A 20,976-nucleotide genomic window follows, 5' to 3' on the forward strand; every position below is an offset into this window, starting at 1 on the left:
TGAAAGTTCCTCCTCCATCTGAGGTAAGGTCCCGCCCCCGGCCGCGGGGGCTGCTGGGCCGGGGCCCAGCTCCGGCCTTTAAATATTGGACAAGCGCAGGTAGCTTCACTGCCACTGGGAGTTGAGGAGTGTGTATTTAGTGCTTGGCGATCTTGGTGGGGCGTCACAGAATCTTGCGGAACCTCACAGAATAGGTGAGAGAAACTTGTGAAGAGGCAGGATTGATTAGCTTTCTTTATCCTTTCCCCCTCTCACCCTGCTGGAAGGGAACTCTTAGGCGGCCCAGCCTCCACTGCTCTCCTGTTGCAGGCTGCTGGGCCCTCACGGCGGGAGGCCGGGCTACGGAGCTGGGCGGCGGGAGAGCCGGCTTTGAGAGGGAGGGGGGCGGCGGGGGCGGGGGGGAAGGCAAAGGAGAAGAGTGCCAGCGCGTGCTGCCTCTTACGGGCCGCGTGTGCTGTCTCGGTATGGAGGCGATGAGACCCGGAACCGCCCTGCGCCGCGCACGTGCAAGGCCCGGGACCGCCACTTCTGGCCCCTCCTTGGTAGAACTCATTGCTGGGAGTTTTGCGGGTAGGTAGGACCTGCCTGGCCTCCCTCACTCCTGGGCCGCGAATCTCTGTTCTTCCTGGGTCCCCAGGGCTCACCTCCCCACATCTGGGCCCGGGAAGAGGCTGCTGCTGAAAGACGGATGTTTCGGAGACCCTGGGCTGTTTGGGCTGGCGGCGAGAGCCCGGAGCCCCGGAAATATTTAAGTCTCTGGGTGGGAGAGGGAGGTACAGCAGGCTGATCCCTGGGCTACTGGGAGGTACTATGGTCCAAGGGGGCCTTCATGCCAATCAGACTTTTCAAACGGCGAGACCGAAAGCCCTGCTTGGTTTTGGAGGTGCCTGATCCAAATAGTCAGAGGTTTCAGAATAGCCTTTCAGCTCGGCCCACAGGTCAAGCCAGTCATCAAATGGACCAAGTTGGCCAGGTGCTTGAGAAAGCAAAATTTGCAGGTTAAATTCCCATGACAAAAACTATAACAAACAGCCTCAGAATTTTGACTTCTGTCTTTTAAGGAATGCACTTGGAAAAGTTATGGTATTTGTAATATAGATTTGCCAGGTTTTATGTCATTTTAAAACAAACACAGTAGAAAAGAACTCGTAATGGAAGACATTAGGATGGAAACCTTTCCTTTTTCTCTAATTAACAAAGTATGATCTTGGACAAATTACTTTTAAGTTCCTCGATGAATAGTTTCCCTAGCTGTAAAACAAATGAGTTGAACTAGTTGATCCCTTTTGCTGAGCTAGAAATCCACTACCTCTAATTTTCCACCCCAACCCAATCTTTTGAAGAGCCTAGTACAGTCTAAAGTGTAGAGGTTGTTGGGAGTCCATGAGTAAGGAACTCCCTTAATTCACATATGTGTAGTACCTTTGTTAAAGATTTCTGGAAAGCCATAATTTAGGTTTCAATCTATCCCATAGTACCCGATGCTTCTCTTCCTCTCTGACCCCCCAATGCTTTTTCCTTGACATATCAAAATCTTTTTTGGATGGCCACTAGGATTAAGGCAAAATCTTCTGAATGTTGCTCTGAAGTTGTTTTATTTTTTTCAGCCCCAAATTGTATTATCTATATGTTTAAAAAGTAGCTTATTTTTCCATGAGTGCTTTGAAATCAGAGATATGTTGCTTTTATTTAATTTTCTGGTTAACTAAAATAAACTTTATGGTACCCACTTAATATCTTAACGCTTGGGTTCATGAATGACAAAATGGGTCTAATTGATACAATTTCTTTGGAAGCATTTTTAGAGAACTCCAATATAAGTGCATCTAAGATTAATACTATAAAAGTTTTTTTAAAAGATTAAGTCATTATTGCTATTGTATTAGAAAATAAACCATTAAGATATCAGCACATAAGCTTCCAAGCTTTTATAGATGAACCAAAAAAAAAAAAAGCGGTCAGAAAACCTAGGCTCCAAGCTCAGCTCAACTTTAATATCTTATGACAGTATAAAAGCTGATTAACTTCTCTTTGCCTCTCTCCTTATTTACAGAATGAGAATGTTTACCTATCAAGGAGTTTATTGTGAGGAAAGTGCTTTGTAAACTTCTAATGTCAGATATGACTTGCCCCAACAAAGAATAGATAATAGAGCTTTTTAATGCATTTTTTTGCTTCTGGGCTAAAGAAGTAACCAGTAAGAAACAAAATTACTATGCAAGTGGTAATAACCATAGCCCTTAAAAGTGTTATTTTAAAATATTAACCATCTTTTATCATTTTTTTCTTCATATTAGCTAACTTTATATTAGAGAAGTTCTGTATGTTTTAATGGGCCATTGCTTGTAATTTAGTGCAAAATCCTCTATATTAGAAGGAAAATTTAATAGGAATTTGATACCTAATCTTTGCCACTAATACATTTTTGGTCATTTAGTTGACTGACCAAATTTAACAGAAATGTGATTATTGCTAAGATTTCTAAATGATAAACAAATCACCAGGATGTGGTGGGAGGAGGCTTTTGGTACTAGAGTTGTTTAGTTTTCATAGATGAGTTTACTTGCAAATGTAAGATAACTTTATGATTATTTCTTTTGAAAAATTTCAGGCTCCCACAATGGCTGAGAATGGTGACAGTGAAAAAATGACTGATCTGGAGTCTAAAATTTGTCAACAAATTGAGGTGTGATTCTTGTTCTAATGACCTATAAAGCCAGCTTCTTAGAAGAATATTGGAGTAGTACTAACCTTTGTTTTAGTTTTAGAACTGATTCAAATGAGTTTATATTCTGTTGATGCTGGAAAATACATTAATATGTCATTAGTAAAACTAGTTATTTGATCTTTGGAATTATAAAAATAGAAAAGGTTTTGTGTCATCTTGTATTTTAGTCTCTGCCTTTAGATAAGATTACCCCAAATCATTTTGGACAGGTGCCATTCTTCTCTGTTTTTAAAGACATTCTAATCTGTCCTTTTTTTTTACCTTATATCATGTCAGCAATCCATTGTATTAAATGAACCTTTAAATTAAGAAATTTTTTTTCCATCAATCTAGTTTTCTTATTGTTTTAAAGCCTATTTTTCTGGTTCTGTTTTCATTGGAAATAGATTATGATCATGTTCTCTGTTTAATAATCCTTCACATTGGTGAAATTTTTTCAAACTTTAAAAGTAATTCCAATCTCTGCTTTATTCACATATTTTCTAATTGTTTTCATAAATGAAATAATCGAATTCTTCTGGTACTTTTAACTTAGTCTTTGCAAATCATAAACCTTTATATTGCCATTGCATTGTCTTTCTCCAATTTGTTTATATAAATCTTCTTGCTAGTCTTAACTATCTATAGTAGTAAGCTTGAATTTTGATAACTTTTCCAACATCTGTTAGAATGTTGGCCTATCATTTAAATATGTAACAGCCTTAGAAATACAATTTTCTATGTATTTAGATCTAAAGAGTTACAAATTTTAGCCTGTGTTTTGCATACTTATCTTCGAGGTCCATTCCTTTAGGAGTGAACAAAGCTTTGAAGAAAAGTAGGTGTGAAATTTGGTGATAGGAAAAATAGTAATGATGCTAGATGGCTCAATTTATATACTTTATTATCTAGTTCAGTCCTTTTGGGCATTGAATTTAACATTAGTCTTTTTCATTATGTTGGATGTATTGCTCTTTGTTAAAAGGGTAATTATTATAATTTTTCTCTTTGTTAAAACTGAAATTTTGATAGTCATAACAATTTGGTCTTCAAGTTTAGGGGAAGTAGTTCATGAATTTTTATTTAACTGTAAATATTGATAATTAAGGAGTTCGAGTTGAATAGCTGACATACTGTTAAAAGCTATTCAGTAATGATGAATAAATGAAACAATCTCCAACAGATTAAGTTAAGATTTATTAATTACAAACTTTGTTTTAATTCTAAAATGCATGTACATACTTATAAATGAGTTTTTGAGCAGTGGCCAACTGATGAAATAGAGGTACACTGTCTCATTTTTGATGTAGTTCTAAAGAAAGCCATGGGAAAGCAAATTGATGCAGCCTGAACATCTTTAGTAGAGGCAAATTTTGTAGTGTATCCTGGAACTTGATGTTTTGAAATACTGTCTTGCATTCAGAAAAGGAGTTATATCTGAACAACTAGGTAATTCTAATGATATGCAAGGTACATTTACTATGTGTCTCCCAGGATCTTAAATAATTTATATCTTTCTAATTATTTACATTGGGTTTATACTCAATAAATATCTTTATTCCAAGTGTTTCTAGGGCACTCTCCTCATACTGTAGAGTCATAAAAATGAAGTCATGACAATCATTGTTAGATAACTAGTCGGAATTTAAGTTAAACTTCCTTTTGTGAATATTTACAATGATGATATGTTGTGATCATTTTGCAGTACTATTTTGGTGACTTTAACCTTCCACGAGACAAATTTTTAAAGGAACAGATCAAAATAGATGATGGCTGGGTACCTTTGGAAATAATGATCAAATTCAACAGGTAAAAATCTTTGTAAAATGTATCAGGCTTCTTACCGCTTACAGTGTTGTTTTTCCACTAATTTTCTTCTTCCTTTTTTTTTAAGATTAAGCAAACTAACAAAAGATTTTGATGTAATAAGAAGTGCTCTAAAGAAATCAAAGGCAGAACTCATGGAAGTTAGTGAGGATAAAACTAAAATCAGAAGATCTCCAAGCAAACCCCTCCCTGAAGTAACAGATGAGTATAAAAATGAAGTGAAAAACAGATCCATCTATGTTGTAAGTGAGACAGACTTCTTTTATTGAAGTTTACTTTATATATATATTCTTCAGTAATATATTTGAGAGCAATTCCAATTTTCCCATGTAAGTTTATTTGTACTTTTAACCTATAAATAATTAGATTGTGATATTTTGCCATAAAGTTGGCATTTGAATTCCAAGTCTTCTCAGATTTTTTGGATTATTTAGCTGAAATGTCATTTTCTGAATATTGCTATTTGTAACTTATTACCCCCTTCTTTGCTTTCCTCAGAAAGGTTTTCCAACAGATGCAACCCTTGATGACATAAAGGAATGGTTAGAAGGTAAAGGTCAAGTACAAAATATACAGATGAGGCGAACATTACATAAAGCATTTAAGGTTTGAGAATTTATTGACTTTGACTATAAAAATGAAATTCTGGAATTGAATTGAATGTATCATTAATCTGATCCTTTAAAATAATTTCTTATTACTTAATAGGGATCAATATTTGCTGTGTTTGATAGTGTTGAATCTGCCAAGAAGTTTATAGAAACCCCTGGACAAAAATACAAAGATACAGAGCTGCTGATACTCTTTAAGTAAGTTAGTTTGATGATGCTTTGGAAGACAAAATAGTAAGGGAGGGGAGGCTTCAAGGGCAGCATGTTGGGAGCTTTTAGGAGTCTGTCTATTTATTTGTTTATTTAAGGGTATTTTTCCATGTTTACATGATTCATTTTTTTTCCCTACTCTCTTCCCTCCCCCTCCCTGAGTCGACAAGCAGTTCCACTGGGTTGTACAAATATTGTCACTTTATACCTATTTCCATATTATTCATTTTTGCTATAGACAGATTTTAAAAAAAAGCCTAAACCCCAAATCACATACTCATATATACATGTGATAAATGTCATGTGTTTTGCTTTTGTATGTCTACTTCTATAGTTCTCTCAATGTAGGTAACATGATTGCTGTATGAACCATGCCATTTAATAATAATTTTAATACCTTTATTATGATTTTTTTATTTATAATAATTTTATTTTGTGCCATTTAAAAGCTTACTGTCGAAGCAGTGACTGCTATGAGCCAGTTAAATTCTCAGATAAAAGTTTTAGCAGTATTTTTTTTTGTACAATTAGTTGATTAGTAGATTAGAAGAATGTATAGACAGTAGGATATCTAAACTTCAAAAAGGCATTTTGAGTCTCATGATTACCTTCTGGTTGAAATGAAAAAATAAGGACTGCTTGATATTATACACTTCAATGAATTTTTAATTTGTACTTTTCATACCAATAAATGTGGAACCAGTCAGTTTCACAAAGAAAAAATGCCATGGAAATGAAATTGTTTGGTTAATAATGTTGATAATGAATGATGTCAATATATAGGGAGGTTTTCAGTGGTATGCCCATAGAGCTTTGCAGTCAATATTATTAATGTATAGCTGGGTGACTCAGTGGTTTGAGAGACAGGAGGTCCTGGGTTCAAATTTGGCCTCAGACACTTCCCAGCTGTGTGACCCTGGGCAAGTCACTTGACCCCTATTGCCTAGCCCTTACCACTCTTCTGCCTTAGAACCAATACACAATATTGATTCTAAGACAGAAGGTAAGGGTTTAAAAAAACAACAAAACCCATTATGGATGTATAGAAAGCAATAAAAATCCAGTTAGACTTTCAGATATTAGAAAGGACTTCAGGGTAGTTGAAAGCAAGTTAAGTGAATCAGTGATGTCACATGCTTTCCAAAAAAACTATTTTATATTCTAATAGAATTTATAGTATCCAGGAAAGGGATATATTCTTGTTGTACTCTATCCCTGTTGTAGACTGCAGTTGGAGGATTGTGTTTTGCTAAACTCAAAAGTATTCCTAAAGTAATCAATTGTAAAGGAGTCTTCAAACCATATTAGATTACAAATAGTTGAAGAAACTAGCTAAGTGTAATCACCTTGAAGAGGAACTTGAGGGAATATTTTGGAAGCGCTGTCAACTAAGAGTTAAGGAGGAGGGAAGAGGTGATTTTTTCCCCCCTGTGGACATAAGAACTAGGTAGAACTTAACAGGAGGTAGACTTGGTTCAGTATATATAGGAGAATTTTCTATTTTAGGATGATCGGAAGAGTGAATGAATTATTTGTGAGTTTGAATTTTTTTTCTGCATTTTAAATGTTTTAACTACTTTACTTCTGCAAGCCTCACCTTCTTCGCCTGATTTCTGAGGTCCTTTTGGTTGTCAAAGAAAGTTTAGGGGATGGGCTGTCCAAGACTGTCAGCGAAAATCATCCTGTATCAAGTGGGATTCTTTTAAGATCTATAATGGCCCTTACGCCTAAAAGACTGTGATGGTAACATCCTGTTATGCTGCTTTTAACATGCTTAAGTGTCTTAAATGCAGATCTACCTTAAATGTGGTAGTCTGGGTTCTTGTGGTTACTTATGCCAACATTGAAACACATTGTATGTGATACTGCCAACATAAGACTAACTGTCCAACCATGAAAAATATTGCTGTAACAGTTTGAACATATTGCTTTGCTGTAATCATTCTGGCAACCCAAGAAAGTAAAAAGATCAAACTTATATGACAACAACTATAAAGAGAATAAAGGAACAATTAAATAATCATAAAGACTTTGATTGTACATGGATGGAGTAGGAATGATGGTAGTTCTATACTTAATTTATATCTATTCCAGTATTAATCAAAATACCAAGTGGTTTCTTTATAACTGGATAAAATCATAATGAAATTTACATGGGAAAAACAAATAGGTAAGAATGTCCAAATTGAGAAAAAAACTTATAAAAGCAGTCTAGACTTTCCCAGCTTTTGACATTTTAGAGTAGTTATTTAATAGGCAAAAAAGAGAAATGGATTGATGCATAATAGATACCAAGCATTCAAATGTATATATATATATATATGAAAAATGTTGGTGATTGATAAAAGCTGTAGAAATAAAAATTAGGGGAAAGAATTCTGTTGTGGAGGAGAGGACTAATGATATAACTAAAATACATTTCTGTATAAAAGCAGAATTAATGAAAATTATATTTATGTAAATATTTATGGGAATTATGATATAACATCTTGGAATTGGAAACATGTTTTTAAAAATCATTTGAAAAAATGCCTAACCTCACTAATCAAAGGGATATAAACTATAATTAAACACCATTCAACACCCTTGAAATTAGTAAAAATAATTAAAAGCAAAGAAACTAGCGCTGGCTAGATTTTGCAGAATCAGGTACATATTTGTTATGAACTGATGGAAATATAAGAATTTTGATCTGAGAGAGAAATCTGGCAGTAGTTAATAAAAATGCAAAGATAAATCTTGTCCTTTGAACTAATAACTTCCAGAACCCAAATCATGTTTATTTAAAAAAAAAGCAAAAACAAAAACTTTTAACAAATAGAATTGGGAATAGAATTAGACATCATTGGGAATTTGTTCTAAAAAATATGGTGGAAAACAAACCAAAGATCTTAATGTGGGTCTAAATCTGTGAATGTGGAAACTTTGAGATGGCCCAAGGATCTGATCCATGACTCACTTAGTACATCTTGTTACATTAATGGGTGACTATAAATGTAAAAGCAGAAGACAATCTGGTAACTCTGAACATATAAGAGGAACTTACTGACTTGTTACTCATCCAAAAGCCAGGAAAACCCTGTGCTAGTAGTTGTGTGGCCTTTGAAAGGCTAGGCTGAGGTCTAGGCTGGGCACAGGTTAGCTTCCACAGTGGCTCTGTTGTTCTTTCATAAACCAAGAAAAGGCTTTTTCTCATAATCATAATGTATAGCGTTTCCTCTGACACATTTAATAGCTCAACTATCTTTCCTTTAGGGAAGATTACTTTGCAAAAAAGAATGAAGAAAGGAAGCAAAATAAAGTAGAAGCTAAAGCAAAAGCAAAACAGTAAGTATTTTGGAAGTGAAATTAAAACTACTTTTAACTGCATTTTAAATCATGTACTAGTATACCCTGTTTCCTAGTTTTGGAGGGAGAGTTAATTTTGGTGGGTTCTTTATGAAAACTGTATCCAGCAATTAGTGGGCTCTGAGAATGAGTTATTTTTTTTTTTGAGTTTAGATCATGTAGAATGTTTATAAGAAACACGTGGAAATTCCAAAAGAATTTAGGGACTGATAAATTGCTAAACAAACAGGTTTCCCCATAATGGAGAATAAATTGTAGTTTAACATGGCTATTAATTTATTTTGTGACATGAGACTAGATTATGTTTAAGATTTCTTCCACAATGAAATTGCGCGTCGGCTACGGGAAGGGTGGGGGGAAAGGAGGGAAGTATTGTAACCAAAAAAAAAGATTTATTCCATCTTTAAAAATTCATTAAAGCTATTATTTTATAGAGAACAAGAAGAAAAACAGAAGCAAGCAGAAGAGGCTGAACTGGCAAGTTTACTGTGTTCTTTTATATAAGTAACATTCTTTATCATTTAAATGTGTAAATAATGAAGCTAGGTTAGTATATTTTCTCTGGTTAAAAGTCACCATTTTGGTTGTACCAAAGTAGTTACATGTACCTGAGGAAAGTATTTAAGTAACCTTTAATTCATGAAATGTAATGCCCAAAGTTACTACTTACTTAAAGTTTTATTCTCTAAAGAACTTGGTTTGATTCGGTCACCTATATTTTTTTAGTTCTTGGGTAAACACGATTTGGAGAAGACGTTACCAAAAAACTTCTTAGGAAAAGGGGGATAATTGCCAATTTTTAGTTAATAGCTGTTCTGAACATCTAGGTAAAAACATTTCAGGTTCTGTAGAGTTCTGAACTCTTATTTGTTCTATCTTTTGCATGAATTTCTAGAGATCTTCAGTATTTCCTTCATAGGTGTGATGGTTGTCCAATTTCTGCTATTATTTTCTTTTTAAAGAAACTTAGATTTGATTTCCCATCATGGTCTTATTTTATGGTTTTTTTTTTTTTTTTTTAAGAAATCCCTGGATGAAAAAATTGGATGCTTGCTGAAATTTTCTGGTGATTTAGATGATCAAACCTGTAGAGAAGATCTTCACACACTTTTCTCTAATCATGGAGAAATAAAATGGATAGACTTCATCAGAGGAGCAAAAGAGGTTAGAGATATGTTTTATTTCAGGAAATTTTAAAGTTGCATTCAGTCAGTCTATATACAGGGGAATCTTAACTAACAATGAAATGTTCTTTCCCCCAGTCATGAAACATTTTTACTTGATTAAGCATTGTCTTTATTGACTAAGTGATGTATAACTATTAAGAGTTTTGAGCAGAAACTTGAATAGAAACTTTGTTTGGACAGGAAAATCCAACAAAAGTTACTTTTGCATTGTTTTAATGAGTTTTTCTAGAAAGCTTCTTTCAAGGTGGGGAGCTTTAATGACTGACATTTTTTCCATCTAATATCTTGGGGTTCCAATAGTAGAATTCAGGCAGGTTTTTCTTTTTATTATTCCTTATCAAGAACAGTAGCTTTTAATATAAGGTAGTTTACTAGCTTAAAGTTACTGATAAGATAGTATGAGGAGACCTTTAATGGGGATACATGTCTCATAGTTCCTAGAGCTCAAAGGACTTTCTAAGAATTAAAAATGATAGTAAAATTAGTTTCCTATTTTAATGTATACCAGCTTAAGATGTAATATGTTTGGTTATTGTTTGATATAGGGAATAATCCTTTTTAAAGAAAAGGCAAAAGAAGCACTGGAAAAAGCTAACGAAGCAAATAGTGGAAATTTAAAATTGAGAAACAAAGATGTAACATGGGAAGTATTAGAAGGAGAGACGGAGAAAGAAGCTTTGAAAAAAATAATTGAAGATCAACAGGAATCCCTAAATAAATTGAAATCTAAAGGTAATTGAGGTTACATTGAATTGTAGAGTATTAGAACTGAAAGATTACTAAGTTTGAATCGTTTTTTTACACATGAAGAAATTGAAGCCAGATAAATTAAGTGATTTGGGAATCTTAAAACTTAAATGCAGTGATCTGGGGACAATCTTGAAAGATGTATGATGGGGAATGCTATCCACTTCCAGAGAAAGAACTGTTGGATTTGTCTTTTCACATCAGTGTATTTTGGGGTTTTGGTTATGTACAAGTTTGCTCTTATAACAGTCACCAATATTAGGTGTGTTTTGCGTGACAGTCAGAATAAAATAAAAAGTAATGAGATTAATCGATTTTTCCTTAGTATATAGTATCTAAAAACAAAGATGTAGAATAATCTATAATGAAGAAATGGTAGGCTTTTTCAGTGATATCTAGGAATAAGAAAAAAAATCAAGGATGTTTATCATCACCACTGTTTAATATAGTTGTGGAAATGCTAATTATCACATAAACCAAAATGAGAAAATAAGAAAGCAGAGAGTAAAGCCTTCGAAATCATAAAAATTATTTTTATAGGTCGCAAATTTAAAGGAAAAGGAAGAGGTGGTAAAGCTGTCCAGGGCACCCCCAATAAAGGAAAAATACAATTCCAAGGAAAGAAAACAAAATTTGATAGTGATGAAGAACAGGAAAATGGTGATGCTGGAGGTAAGCTTTATTTGTGTGAAAACTTCAGCTTTTTTGTTAAGTTGGCTTATGATAGTGGTCCATGACTTTTTTCAAATGCAACGTACCAAACTGGTAATGGAGTATCCTAACTTCTTGAAAATGAAGTGGCATTCAGAAAGGAGCATTTGGAACTGATCTGAATTTCAATGAAAATAAGCTCATCCAAAGAAAAAGTACATTCTCTTATGCTGTTAATTCTAAAATGAAGAATCTTAATTTAAATTTAAGTTTAAATATAGCATATGTTTTTCTTTTCTATCCTTCACCCTTATTTGGGGTTATAAAACTATACCTTTATAAATAAATTTGATTCTTCAGGGGGTAAAGAATTTATAGTAGAAAAGCCAGAATGGATAACTAATTTACTGTGTAGTCCATTAGAAGATGATTTTCTTCCCCAAGCTCTTTCCAGAGGACTTTTTTGTCTTTGTGGAGAGAGGATAAGATTTTATGAATTGTCACATTTTATACTATGCCCAAAGTGGGAAAATTGGTTTTGAATATTTAGAAGAAACTTTTTCTTGAAATTTTATAGAACTTCATTTGGAAAAAAATAGTTAAATGAATAGTGCCTAGGTCTTTCAAAATCATAGTAATCTAAACTTTAATTTTTAATTTCTGGTTAAAATAATTAATTCTATTTTTATAGGATCCCTTAAAAGGACACGAGAAGAACCTGAAAAGGAAGAACCTGCACCAAAACAATTGAAAACAGAAAATGGAGCTGGAGACCAGTAGCTTGATATAAAAATTTTTTATTCATTTTAAATAAGTTTTAAGCTGTTTCCAATTTAGGGTCTTTAAAAAGAAAACCGAATTAAATCCACTTCAATGTCCACCTAAAATAGAAGGAAAGACTATTTTTGTTTAACTTGTTTTTGTTGTCCAGGTATCCTTACACAATCTGGATAGTTTTTTAATATGTATAATTTTGTTCACAGTTTATCAAATGTTGGCATTTCAGACATTGATTTGAACATCAGAAGAAAGGGTTCTTTCAGTGAAGCCTGGCTCTGTAATGCTGGAAATACCAACAAATAAAATGTATGCTATATAAAAGGCAAAACTGTCCCAGCTGCTATTTTTATAAGGTTTTCTTTATTTTTAACTTAACAGAAATCAGACTTTGTTTTCCTTTGTGTAGTTATTCTCAAAAGAAGTATAGATTAAGTCAGTAAAACATGACCCAGTATATGTGTCTGTTCAATATCTATGTAACAAATTTACTTCCAATTTTCCTTCTACTCTTTGGGCAACGTACTGGGAAGAGAAGACATTTACTAATTGAAGAGTTATCTTTTTTAATATGTTTGTCTTATGCACTAATATTCAAGCATGTTCTCCAAGGTCACCATTAGTTCTAAAAGTATCATGTTGTTATGTCATAAAACTTTTAACTTACTGTCTTTTTCTTATGAAATTTGTATGATGCTGGTAGGTCATATCGTAGTTCTGGGAAAACAAAAATAATTATTTCATTCAAAGTTAGCAATCAAAACTCCAGTTCCACCTTGTTCTTTTAAAAGTATGTGCTTAAGGGCATTAACTTTTACAAATTAAAAAATTGTTTCCTATTTCCCCATTTTATAAAGTAAAACAGATGAAAATTCTTGCTCACAAAAGATAACATATTGATAATCAAAGAAAACTTGATTGTACATGAAAATTTGACTAAAATTTTCCAGTTCTAAAAAGTCTTAGTCTAGCCTGCAGTAAAGTCTAAATCTAAGGGAATGGAGTAGACAGTTCAAAGGTTCTGTCAGCTCTAAAACTCAAGTTTTTTAGCAGGAGTTTTTAATGTTTTCTGTCTCATGGAATAATTTTGAAGCCTGGTGAAGCTTTGGACAAATATTTTTAAATGCATAAAATTATTAAAATAAAAAGTCCAGGTTATCTATAGTAGGCCAATAAGTAAGTGTCCTAATGACTTAAAAACAACAACATGAAAGCTAACTTGCATAATTAGATAACATTTAATCAGAAAAAGGCCAGTTTGAATCTGTACCAATCACTACATTAATAATTTAAGAGATATGAAAGAAATCCAGGGTGCTATAGCTCTGACTTTCAAAGGAAAGCCAGGAGGTAGACTATTTTCCTTTCTAACTCAATATGAATGCTAGCAGTAGGTGCCAGGTTGAGGATAACTCTCCCTCTAAGAGGCTCAGAAGGAAGACTCCTAGTTTTTTAAGCTGTGCATGTAAGAGCCAAAATTCTAGTTAAGGCTTCTTAATCATTTTGATTACTGTGTGGCTCAACATTTCTTTAATTCCAATTACCGTTTACATTCCCTAGCTATGGCTTCCTATGTTCAGATGTTTTATTTTTATTGATAAAATAGAAGTCTTTCTCACCTTTTCTACTCATATATAGATTTTTTAAAAAACTTAACATTCTTACTCTTTTCCTTTCTAACTGAGAAAATAAATGTCTGCTCTCTACCTCAATTCCTTTGCTTCCAATGTTTTCCAGGACCTTGTAAGCATCCATTTCTTCTAATGGGTTTAGAGAGAGCAGCATTGGCGAAGTATTGGCTGGGCCAGCACCTGCAGAGATCTGCTTCGTGCCTGAGGACATTTTTTGCATGCCCTGAGGCCCCTCTGTCCAGCCACCCAAAGCCAGCATTTCCTCTGCTGTCTGGGGTACCTCAAGAGCTCACAGACAGCTTGAAGTTGCAGTTTGGGCACATGAACTTGAAAATGTTCACCAACGCTGATATAGAGCATTATAAGGGAAGGACTTATTCTACCTCCACAGAACCTTGCATCAGTCTTCTTTCATTCTCGCCATTGCCAGACTCCAAATCTTTATTATCTTTCTTCTAAACCAAAAAGTTTAACATTTTTCCCACCTTCAATCTTAATTCTCTCCAGTCTATCCATTCTTCACAAAACTTGAAGGGCTGATCTTCATATGGACAAGTCAAACCACTCCACTGCTCAAAACCTTTCAATGACAATTCTGGATAATTCCAAACTCCTTAACTTGGCTTTCAAGACCAACAACAAAATGATGCCAATCTGCCTTCTGCATAGTCTATGTTCCAGTAAACATTTTATATTCACTGTTCTGCATATATTCTGTTAATTTCCAACTTCCTCACACAGGTTGTGGTTCATGGAATGCCTCTCTCACAGTTACTCCATCAGCCTACTGTGTCAAGCCTACCTTGACCTTTCCTTTCTCAGATCTCAGAGCACTTTGATATATGACAGTTTATTTCCCACTACCCCATGTCTGTCTTTTCTTCCAACCATACAGCACAATATTGTGCTGGTGTTTTTTGTTCAACATAGGTGGAATAAAGAGCAAAAACAAACTGAACTCTAGTTCTGAAATAGTTGTGCTATACTCTGTCCAGCAGAGTCAACAATAGACTGGAGGCTGTTTTATTATTTTGAAGTGAATTGCCGTTGCTTCTTCACACTACTTCCTAACTATATGGGTGGTAAGGTCTAATCTAATCCAGTTCCTTGAATATGAAATAATATTAAATTCACTTCCAGATCTAGATGCTAATGGTATTAAGAAAAGTCAATTATCTCCTGTATAATCCTTAACATAGTAGAAACACTTTTATATAATACCTTCTGATGAAAAAAATGGAAAATAGTCATCTCAGTCTTGTAATTAATTAAATTAGATATGCCATAGAGGTTTATTAATTCTTTTGAATTTTTTCATTCTTAAGTACCTTTTGGGCCTTAAAAATGATTCCAATTATTCTCTGGACTTGATCCAAGTCTTCCTTATCCCATGTTATGAAGTTCTAAATTAACAATATTATGAGTATCCAAGTTAACAAGGAACACCGAACAATATGGAAATTATTCAGGCCTTTGCACAAGAGAAAGTAACCATTTCTCAAGGTCATTTCGAATTACTCTATTGTATTTGTGATCTTTCAAATGTTACATGTATTAATTCCTAAGTTATTTTCAGTTTAATAGTCTCATCCAACATAGAGGTGCTAGAATACCCACAATGACAGTCAATAAGCATTTATTACTCTCAGATTCTTTTTACTGTGCACTGTTCCAGGAATAGAGCCTACACTAATGGGGCAGACAACCAACAAATAAATATATGCAAATGAGGTTTAGGGTAAGAAAGGAAATAATTTATAGAGGTGAAGCATCAGAATTATAAAAGTCTTATAAAAGATGAGATTTTAATCAGGACTTGGAAGCCAGATGAGAAAGGATAGCATACTGGGGATGGGGAACAGCAAGATAAAATGCTGAGAGATGGCAGTGGCTTATTCAAGGAATAAGCACAGATCAAAGAATACAAAGGTGGGGTAAGGGAACAGGTAAAGGCATAAAAATAGGGGGCTTAAGTTATGATGGGTTTTGAATGCCCTCAGAGGATTTTGTATTTAATCCTGAAAGTGATTGAGTTGGAAGTATGATGTAGTTGAACCAGCTTTAAGAAAAAGATGGGGGCTGAATAGAAGATGCCTTGGAGAGGGTGGCACTTGTTACAAGAACACCTACAGGGGATACTGCAATAGTCACAGTGTATAGTGAGGAGGGCCTGAACTGGGGTGGTGGCAAACAAAGGATAAAAGGGGAATGTATTTGGAAAATGTTGAGGAATTCAGTTTTGGAAATGACAAGATTAAATGTACTAGACTTCCAGTTTGAGATGTCTGAGAAGCAGGTGAAGGTGCAAGCCTGGAGGGATAAAGATAGATTGATTTGAGAATCATCAACATAGAGAAGATAATTAAATCCAAGGGAGCTGATGAGATCATGAAGTAGTGTAGAGCAGGAAGAGAAGGGGGCCCATGACAGAGCCCTGTGAAATATTTATGGTTAATAACCATGGCCTGGATGAGGATCCAGGAAAGGAGCCTGAGGAGTAGTCTAATGGGAGACTTAGGAGAGAGTGGTGTCCTGAAAACCTAGAAGAAAGAGTATAAAGGAGAGCAATCAGCAAAAGCTCCTGAACTGATTAGTCAAGCTGAAGATGAGAAAAGGCTGCTGGACTTGACAAGGAAATCACTGGTCACTTTGGAGAGAGTAGTTTTAGTGAAATAAGACCAAATGGTAAGGTGTTAAGAAGAGTGAGATGAAGGAGAGGGAAAGGATATTTCTATAGTGCCCACTATGTGCCAAGTACTTTACAAATATTCTTATTTAATCCTCACGACATTCATGGGAGGGAGCTGTGCTGTTTTGTCCCTATTTTGCAGGCAAATATAGGTTAAGTGACTTGCCCAGAGTCAGGAGAGGAGAGTGGAAGCACCCATCTCAAGGAACGACAGAGGGTAGAAGAGATACTGGATAAGTGAGATGGGAAGATCAAGTGAGGGTTTTTTTGAGGATGGGACCACATGGGTATGTTTGTAGGCAAAATCCTCTGCTGATGGAGTCAGGAATGGGGAATCCATAGACACTTTGAGGAGAGATGAAAAGGTCTGGAAGAGCCACTATGGAGAGAGGATTAGTAATTGATAAGGGTGCAGAAAGCCCATCTAGCAGCAGTGAGGGCCCACTTGAGGTTGTGTGACATAATTACAGAGAGGACCATTCAGAATAGGTGTGAGGTTTTCTCCACCTTCATTTGGCAGCACTTGTGTGGGAGTGAAAGCAATGAGCTATGGGAGTCACCCAAGGCTGAGGCTCTTGGCAGGACAAAACTGGTGATCTGATAAGGGGGCCAGAGAAAAGGACAATGACAGTATAGAGTTGAACTAGTTCACCAGGGGGTCAGGAAGGAGAAAAAAGTGGAAAGTGGCCAGTGCATGGGTGATGATGGTCTACAACAGAACTGAGGAGTTGTGCCAAGGGGATCTTATCCCCTTCCCCTCCTGGTTTCCTGTCCTGTCCATCAGGATTCTTTGCATGCTGCGGATGTGCCAGTTTACATAGGTGAACATCTGAACAGCAATAAAAGAAAGGGGGCAGGGCCCACCTGGGTTGCTTGGAGGGACACGGTGAAGAGACAGGTGAGAGAGAGAAAGTTTAATGGAGTATAGGGGAAATGTGGTCAGAGGACTTAGAGTAAGAAAGAGATTTTAAACTATCTACCTTTCCTATTAATAAACTTTATAAAATTAATAACTGGGTAGATATATTAATTTTCACTTGTGACAGAGTGAAGGAACTGGAATCAAGAGTGAGGATGGAAAGCAGGGTTTGGTACAAGAAGGCAGCAGCAGAGGTGGAAAGTCAGTAAATTGTGATCAGATAAGGGAACTTCAGGGTTCTTAAACATGGTGGTGGTATATTTGTGGGTGATAGGCAGATTGAGGGTATGACCATCTTTGTGTGCCTGAGGTGGGAGGGAGGAAGTCATGGTAAATGAGTGGTTAGGGTATTTGAGAAAGAGTCAATATGTATGTTGAAGTGTGCTGGTATGAAAGCAGGAGGTGGGAAGAAAAGAAATATTCTGAGCCATATACTTAACTTGTTAAAAACAGAAAAGGAATGTGCTAGAAGCCTACAGAGAACAGCTATCAAGATTTTGACTGGGTGGAGGATATAGATTATATGGATCTTTAAGGAAAAGAGTTTACTGAGAATTAGCAGTAGTAGAACAATCTGGAAGTAGCAATGATGAACAAGGAGTATTTCAACTCCCCTGCCTTGCTTGGTGAGCCAAGGACACCCAATGAAAGTATAACCAGTTGTGGAAAGGGCAGCCAAAAATCTCAGTAATTGCTAAAAAAAATGGAAGGAGAAGGAGAAGAAAAGATTTAAGATGAAGACAGGTTTGTTATCTATGGAACTAGCGTCCCAGAGGGCACAGTGAAAGGGGGAATAAGTAGCTTTTTGTTGGAACTTTATGGTGAGAGGGTTGAGGAGAATGGGAATAAGGGATAAGGTGGTGGGGATAGGGAATGGTGTTTGGATGATGACCTACATATAAGGTTTCAAGATCTGTGGGATATGACCAGGTATGAGTATGTGAATCACTGAATGGCAAGTGCCACTCTTTTTAGAGAAGACTGGAGAGATATGTATTATGGGGTGAATAGCAATGAGTAGTATCAAACTGCTAGTTTTTCCTTTGTTTCAATAATATAGCTCTTTCCCCTAAATTATATTAAGAGAGCAAAAGTAAATGTATTTAAATATAATGTTAAAATATAGTCTTAGTAAAGCCACAATTAGTCTTTAATTCTGATTAATCGGTGCCTGCTTCAGGAGCACATATACTAAATTGGAATAAAGGTAGATTAGTAAGGTACCAGGGCCATGTATGGCCAAAGATGGTATGTAAATTTGCAAAGCAATCCATATATTTTTTAAATGACATTTCTGTAACTAATGTTTTGTTTTCTTGCTTTTCCAATTGTGGTTGGTATGGAATATTGGGGATGAAATGACAGGGAGAGAAGGTAGATCATTCTTTTGGAAAAAAAATTGTTTTAAATCTCTTAGGACATTCAGCAAAGTTTGGGACAAAAAGCTGTGAGAGAGGATAAAAACGGCAGGAAAGAAACTATGCTCTGAGATATCTACCTTCTGGTAACTGCCATTTTTTTTTTTGCCTCAAGGGACTCACAAACAAGCACTCCTACATTTACAACACTACTAGAATTACCAAAAATAAATGTATAGGATTTGCATGCTATTTTACAAAGAATATAATCTTTACTTCGTTTATTTCAAGTGCATGGCTGGTAGTTAAGATGAAAACAAGATACTACAGGAATCAGGCACTAACAGAGGGACAGAAAACAAAATGGAGGGATAAGAAAGTTGAACACTGTTGAGTGGATTGTTTAAACAAGAAAGTAATAATGAGCTGCACTGGTATTTTGAGCTCCTGTCTCTAAAACTTCAAATCTGATAATATAAAATGTGCTAGATTATGCTAAGTAACTAGTGAAACTTAATAATTGTTTTAAAAATTTTTAAATATTAATCAACATGAACAGATTTCCCTCTTTGCTAGAAATTCAACAATAAAAATTTAATATTGAGTGTCTGTTAAATGACAAGTACTACAGTAGCTAGTGTGGATACATGAAAGAATAAAACACAGTTCCTAAATTCACAGAACTGAAGATATAATGGGTACAAATAATTATAAACCAAAGCACAATCTGAAAAAGCAACAGATATAAATTTGTCCCTGATGAAGCTTAAACTATTTCTTCATATTAGGCAACACAAAGAAGGAAGGAAAAATCACTTTCTTTTATTGCCATTTTTTTTTCTTTTACTCAAGCTTAGGCTAAAAAACAAGCTGTGTAGTCTGGTATTAGGAAAGATCAGAATGCCATATAAAAATTCCTTCTAGCCAAATCCTTGCATAACCTCTATTACTCTGCACAATAGATGAGATATATACCTTCTCTTCCCAATTCTTATGTAAAAATGTTAGCTATGACTGGATGTCATATCTTAGAAATACTGTTCTGGGATCAGGCTTTCAGATTCAGGATTATTTGAAAGAAAATTCAGGATTCTTACCTGCTATCACATCCATTTTAATTTTCCATTCATCTGCTTTCTTTTGTATATGCTAAACATTAAAAAAAAAAAGTTACCCTGAGTTGATTCATCCCATCCGAAACAAAACTGAGTTTGTTGAGCTTATATTAAATATAGTGGAGCTTTCTGCTAATACTATACATTCTTGTTAAGACTCATCTTCTTAAAGATTAAATTGGCTGCAGGATTTTTAAAAGTATGAGAGTAGAGAACTTCAATATGGTTAACAATCTGTTATGTGACTTTCTCAAATGATTGACTGCGATGTCAACTAACAATAGTGAGGGATATATCTCAATCAGCACCATTTTTTTCAATATGTGAACTTAATTTATTTTAAAATTTAAAAAATCTCTTAAGACATTCCACAAAGATAGGGAATAATAGCTGTCACTGAGGACTTGCTAATGGAACCAATCTGACAGAAGGATAAGCCATCCTGTCAAATTTTACTAGTTAGCCAAAAGTATATGTTTTGAATTTTGGCTTACAGATTCATTTAGTGTGTAAAAGGCTTACTTTAGATTCAATTTTCTGTCTTCAAAATAATTAGCAATGAGAGATATCATATAAGAAGAAAGATGTTCATGTGTCACAAAGTGACTATTCAAGCCTGGATAAGTCAAAAGTTCTCAAAGCCCTAGGCAAATCTCTGAATCTATATGCACCAGGAAGTTGAATATTTAATTTATATAACTTATTAATTCATAAAAATACATTTCCTTAAATATTTCCCCAAATGAAATTCACTGATAAAAATCACTTAGTTAAAAAAAAAGTATATAGGTAAATAAATTCATTTTCCTATAATATTCAGATGTATCTGAATTATACATATAGTTAAAGTAGTTCTATATAATTTAACATTATCTAGAAAACATTTAGAATTAGATTATATTTTGACTTTAGAAAGCTTGACAAGTTTGTGGGAACCAAATAAAATTTCTTTTCAACTATTTAATACTTGAAGGAAGTGGCTGATTATTACAATAAGAAGAGTGAGAAGATAGTAAAGACATGACATAGAAAGAACAGTGGTTAATTCTGCTGGAAAAATAAAGTGATAAGATTATATTGGGTCAAAAGTAGTCAATCTATAACACTAAGTAACACAAGTGCCATAGATTCTTTCATGTGAATGTTTCTTCTTTCTTTTCAAATTCTATTTTTCTTTTTTTTTAGTAAACATAAAACCT

The 20,976-nt window shown here is 34.7% G+C and overlaps 2 protein-coding genes across 4 annotated transcripts in view; one reads left to right on the forward strand and one right to left on the reverse strand.

The window, feature by feature from the left end:
- On the forward strand, positions 1-12,396 carry SSB (small RNA binding exonuclease protection factor La). The gene is made up of 12 exons (XM_007494345.3): positions 1-194; positions 2,612-2,686; positions 4,413-4,516; positions 4,602-4,776; positions 5,033-5,140; positions 5,243-5,343; positions 8,611-8,682; positions 9,138-9,180; positions 9,727-9,867; positions 10,436-10,622; positions 11,178-11,309; positions 11,980-12,396. Exons 2-12 carry the CDS (start codon positions 2,621-2,623, stop codon positions 12,066-12,068), a joined length of 1,218 nt encoding a protein of 405 aa, XP_007494407.1. The 5' UTR covers positions 1-194; positions 2,612-2,620; the 3' UTR covers positions 12,069-12,396.
- METTL5 (methyltransferase 5, N6-adenosine) overlaps positions 12,070-20,976 on the reverse strand; it is a 20,479-nt gene continuing 11,572 nt past the window's right edge. For all 3 annotated transcript variants that reach the window (XM_001375680.4, XM_056797272.1, XM_016433698.1), the window contains 3 exons: positions 19,760-19,811; positions 12,733-12,782; positions 12,070-12,169 (listed from right to left, as the gene is read on the reverse strand). In XM_001375680.4, coding sequence (XP_001375717.1) covers positions 12,131-12,169; positions 12,733-12,782; positions 19,760-19,811 — 141 coding nt within the window. In that variant the 3' untranslated portion in view covers positions 12,070-12,130. The remainder of the gene's footprint in view (positions 12,170-12,732; positions 12,783-19,759; positions 19,812-20,976) is intronic.

The sequence above is a fragment of the Monodelphis domestica genome, chromosome 4 (genome assembly GCF_027887165.1).
Source record: "Monodelphis domestica isolate mMonDom1 chromosome 4, mMonDom1.pri, whole genome shotgun sequence".
NCBI lineage: Eukaryota > Metazoa > Chordata > Mammalia > Didelphimorphia > Didelphidae > Monodelphis > Monodelphis domestica.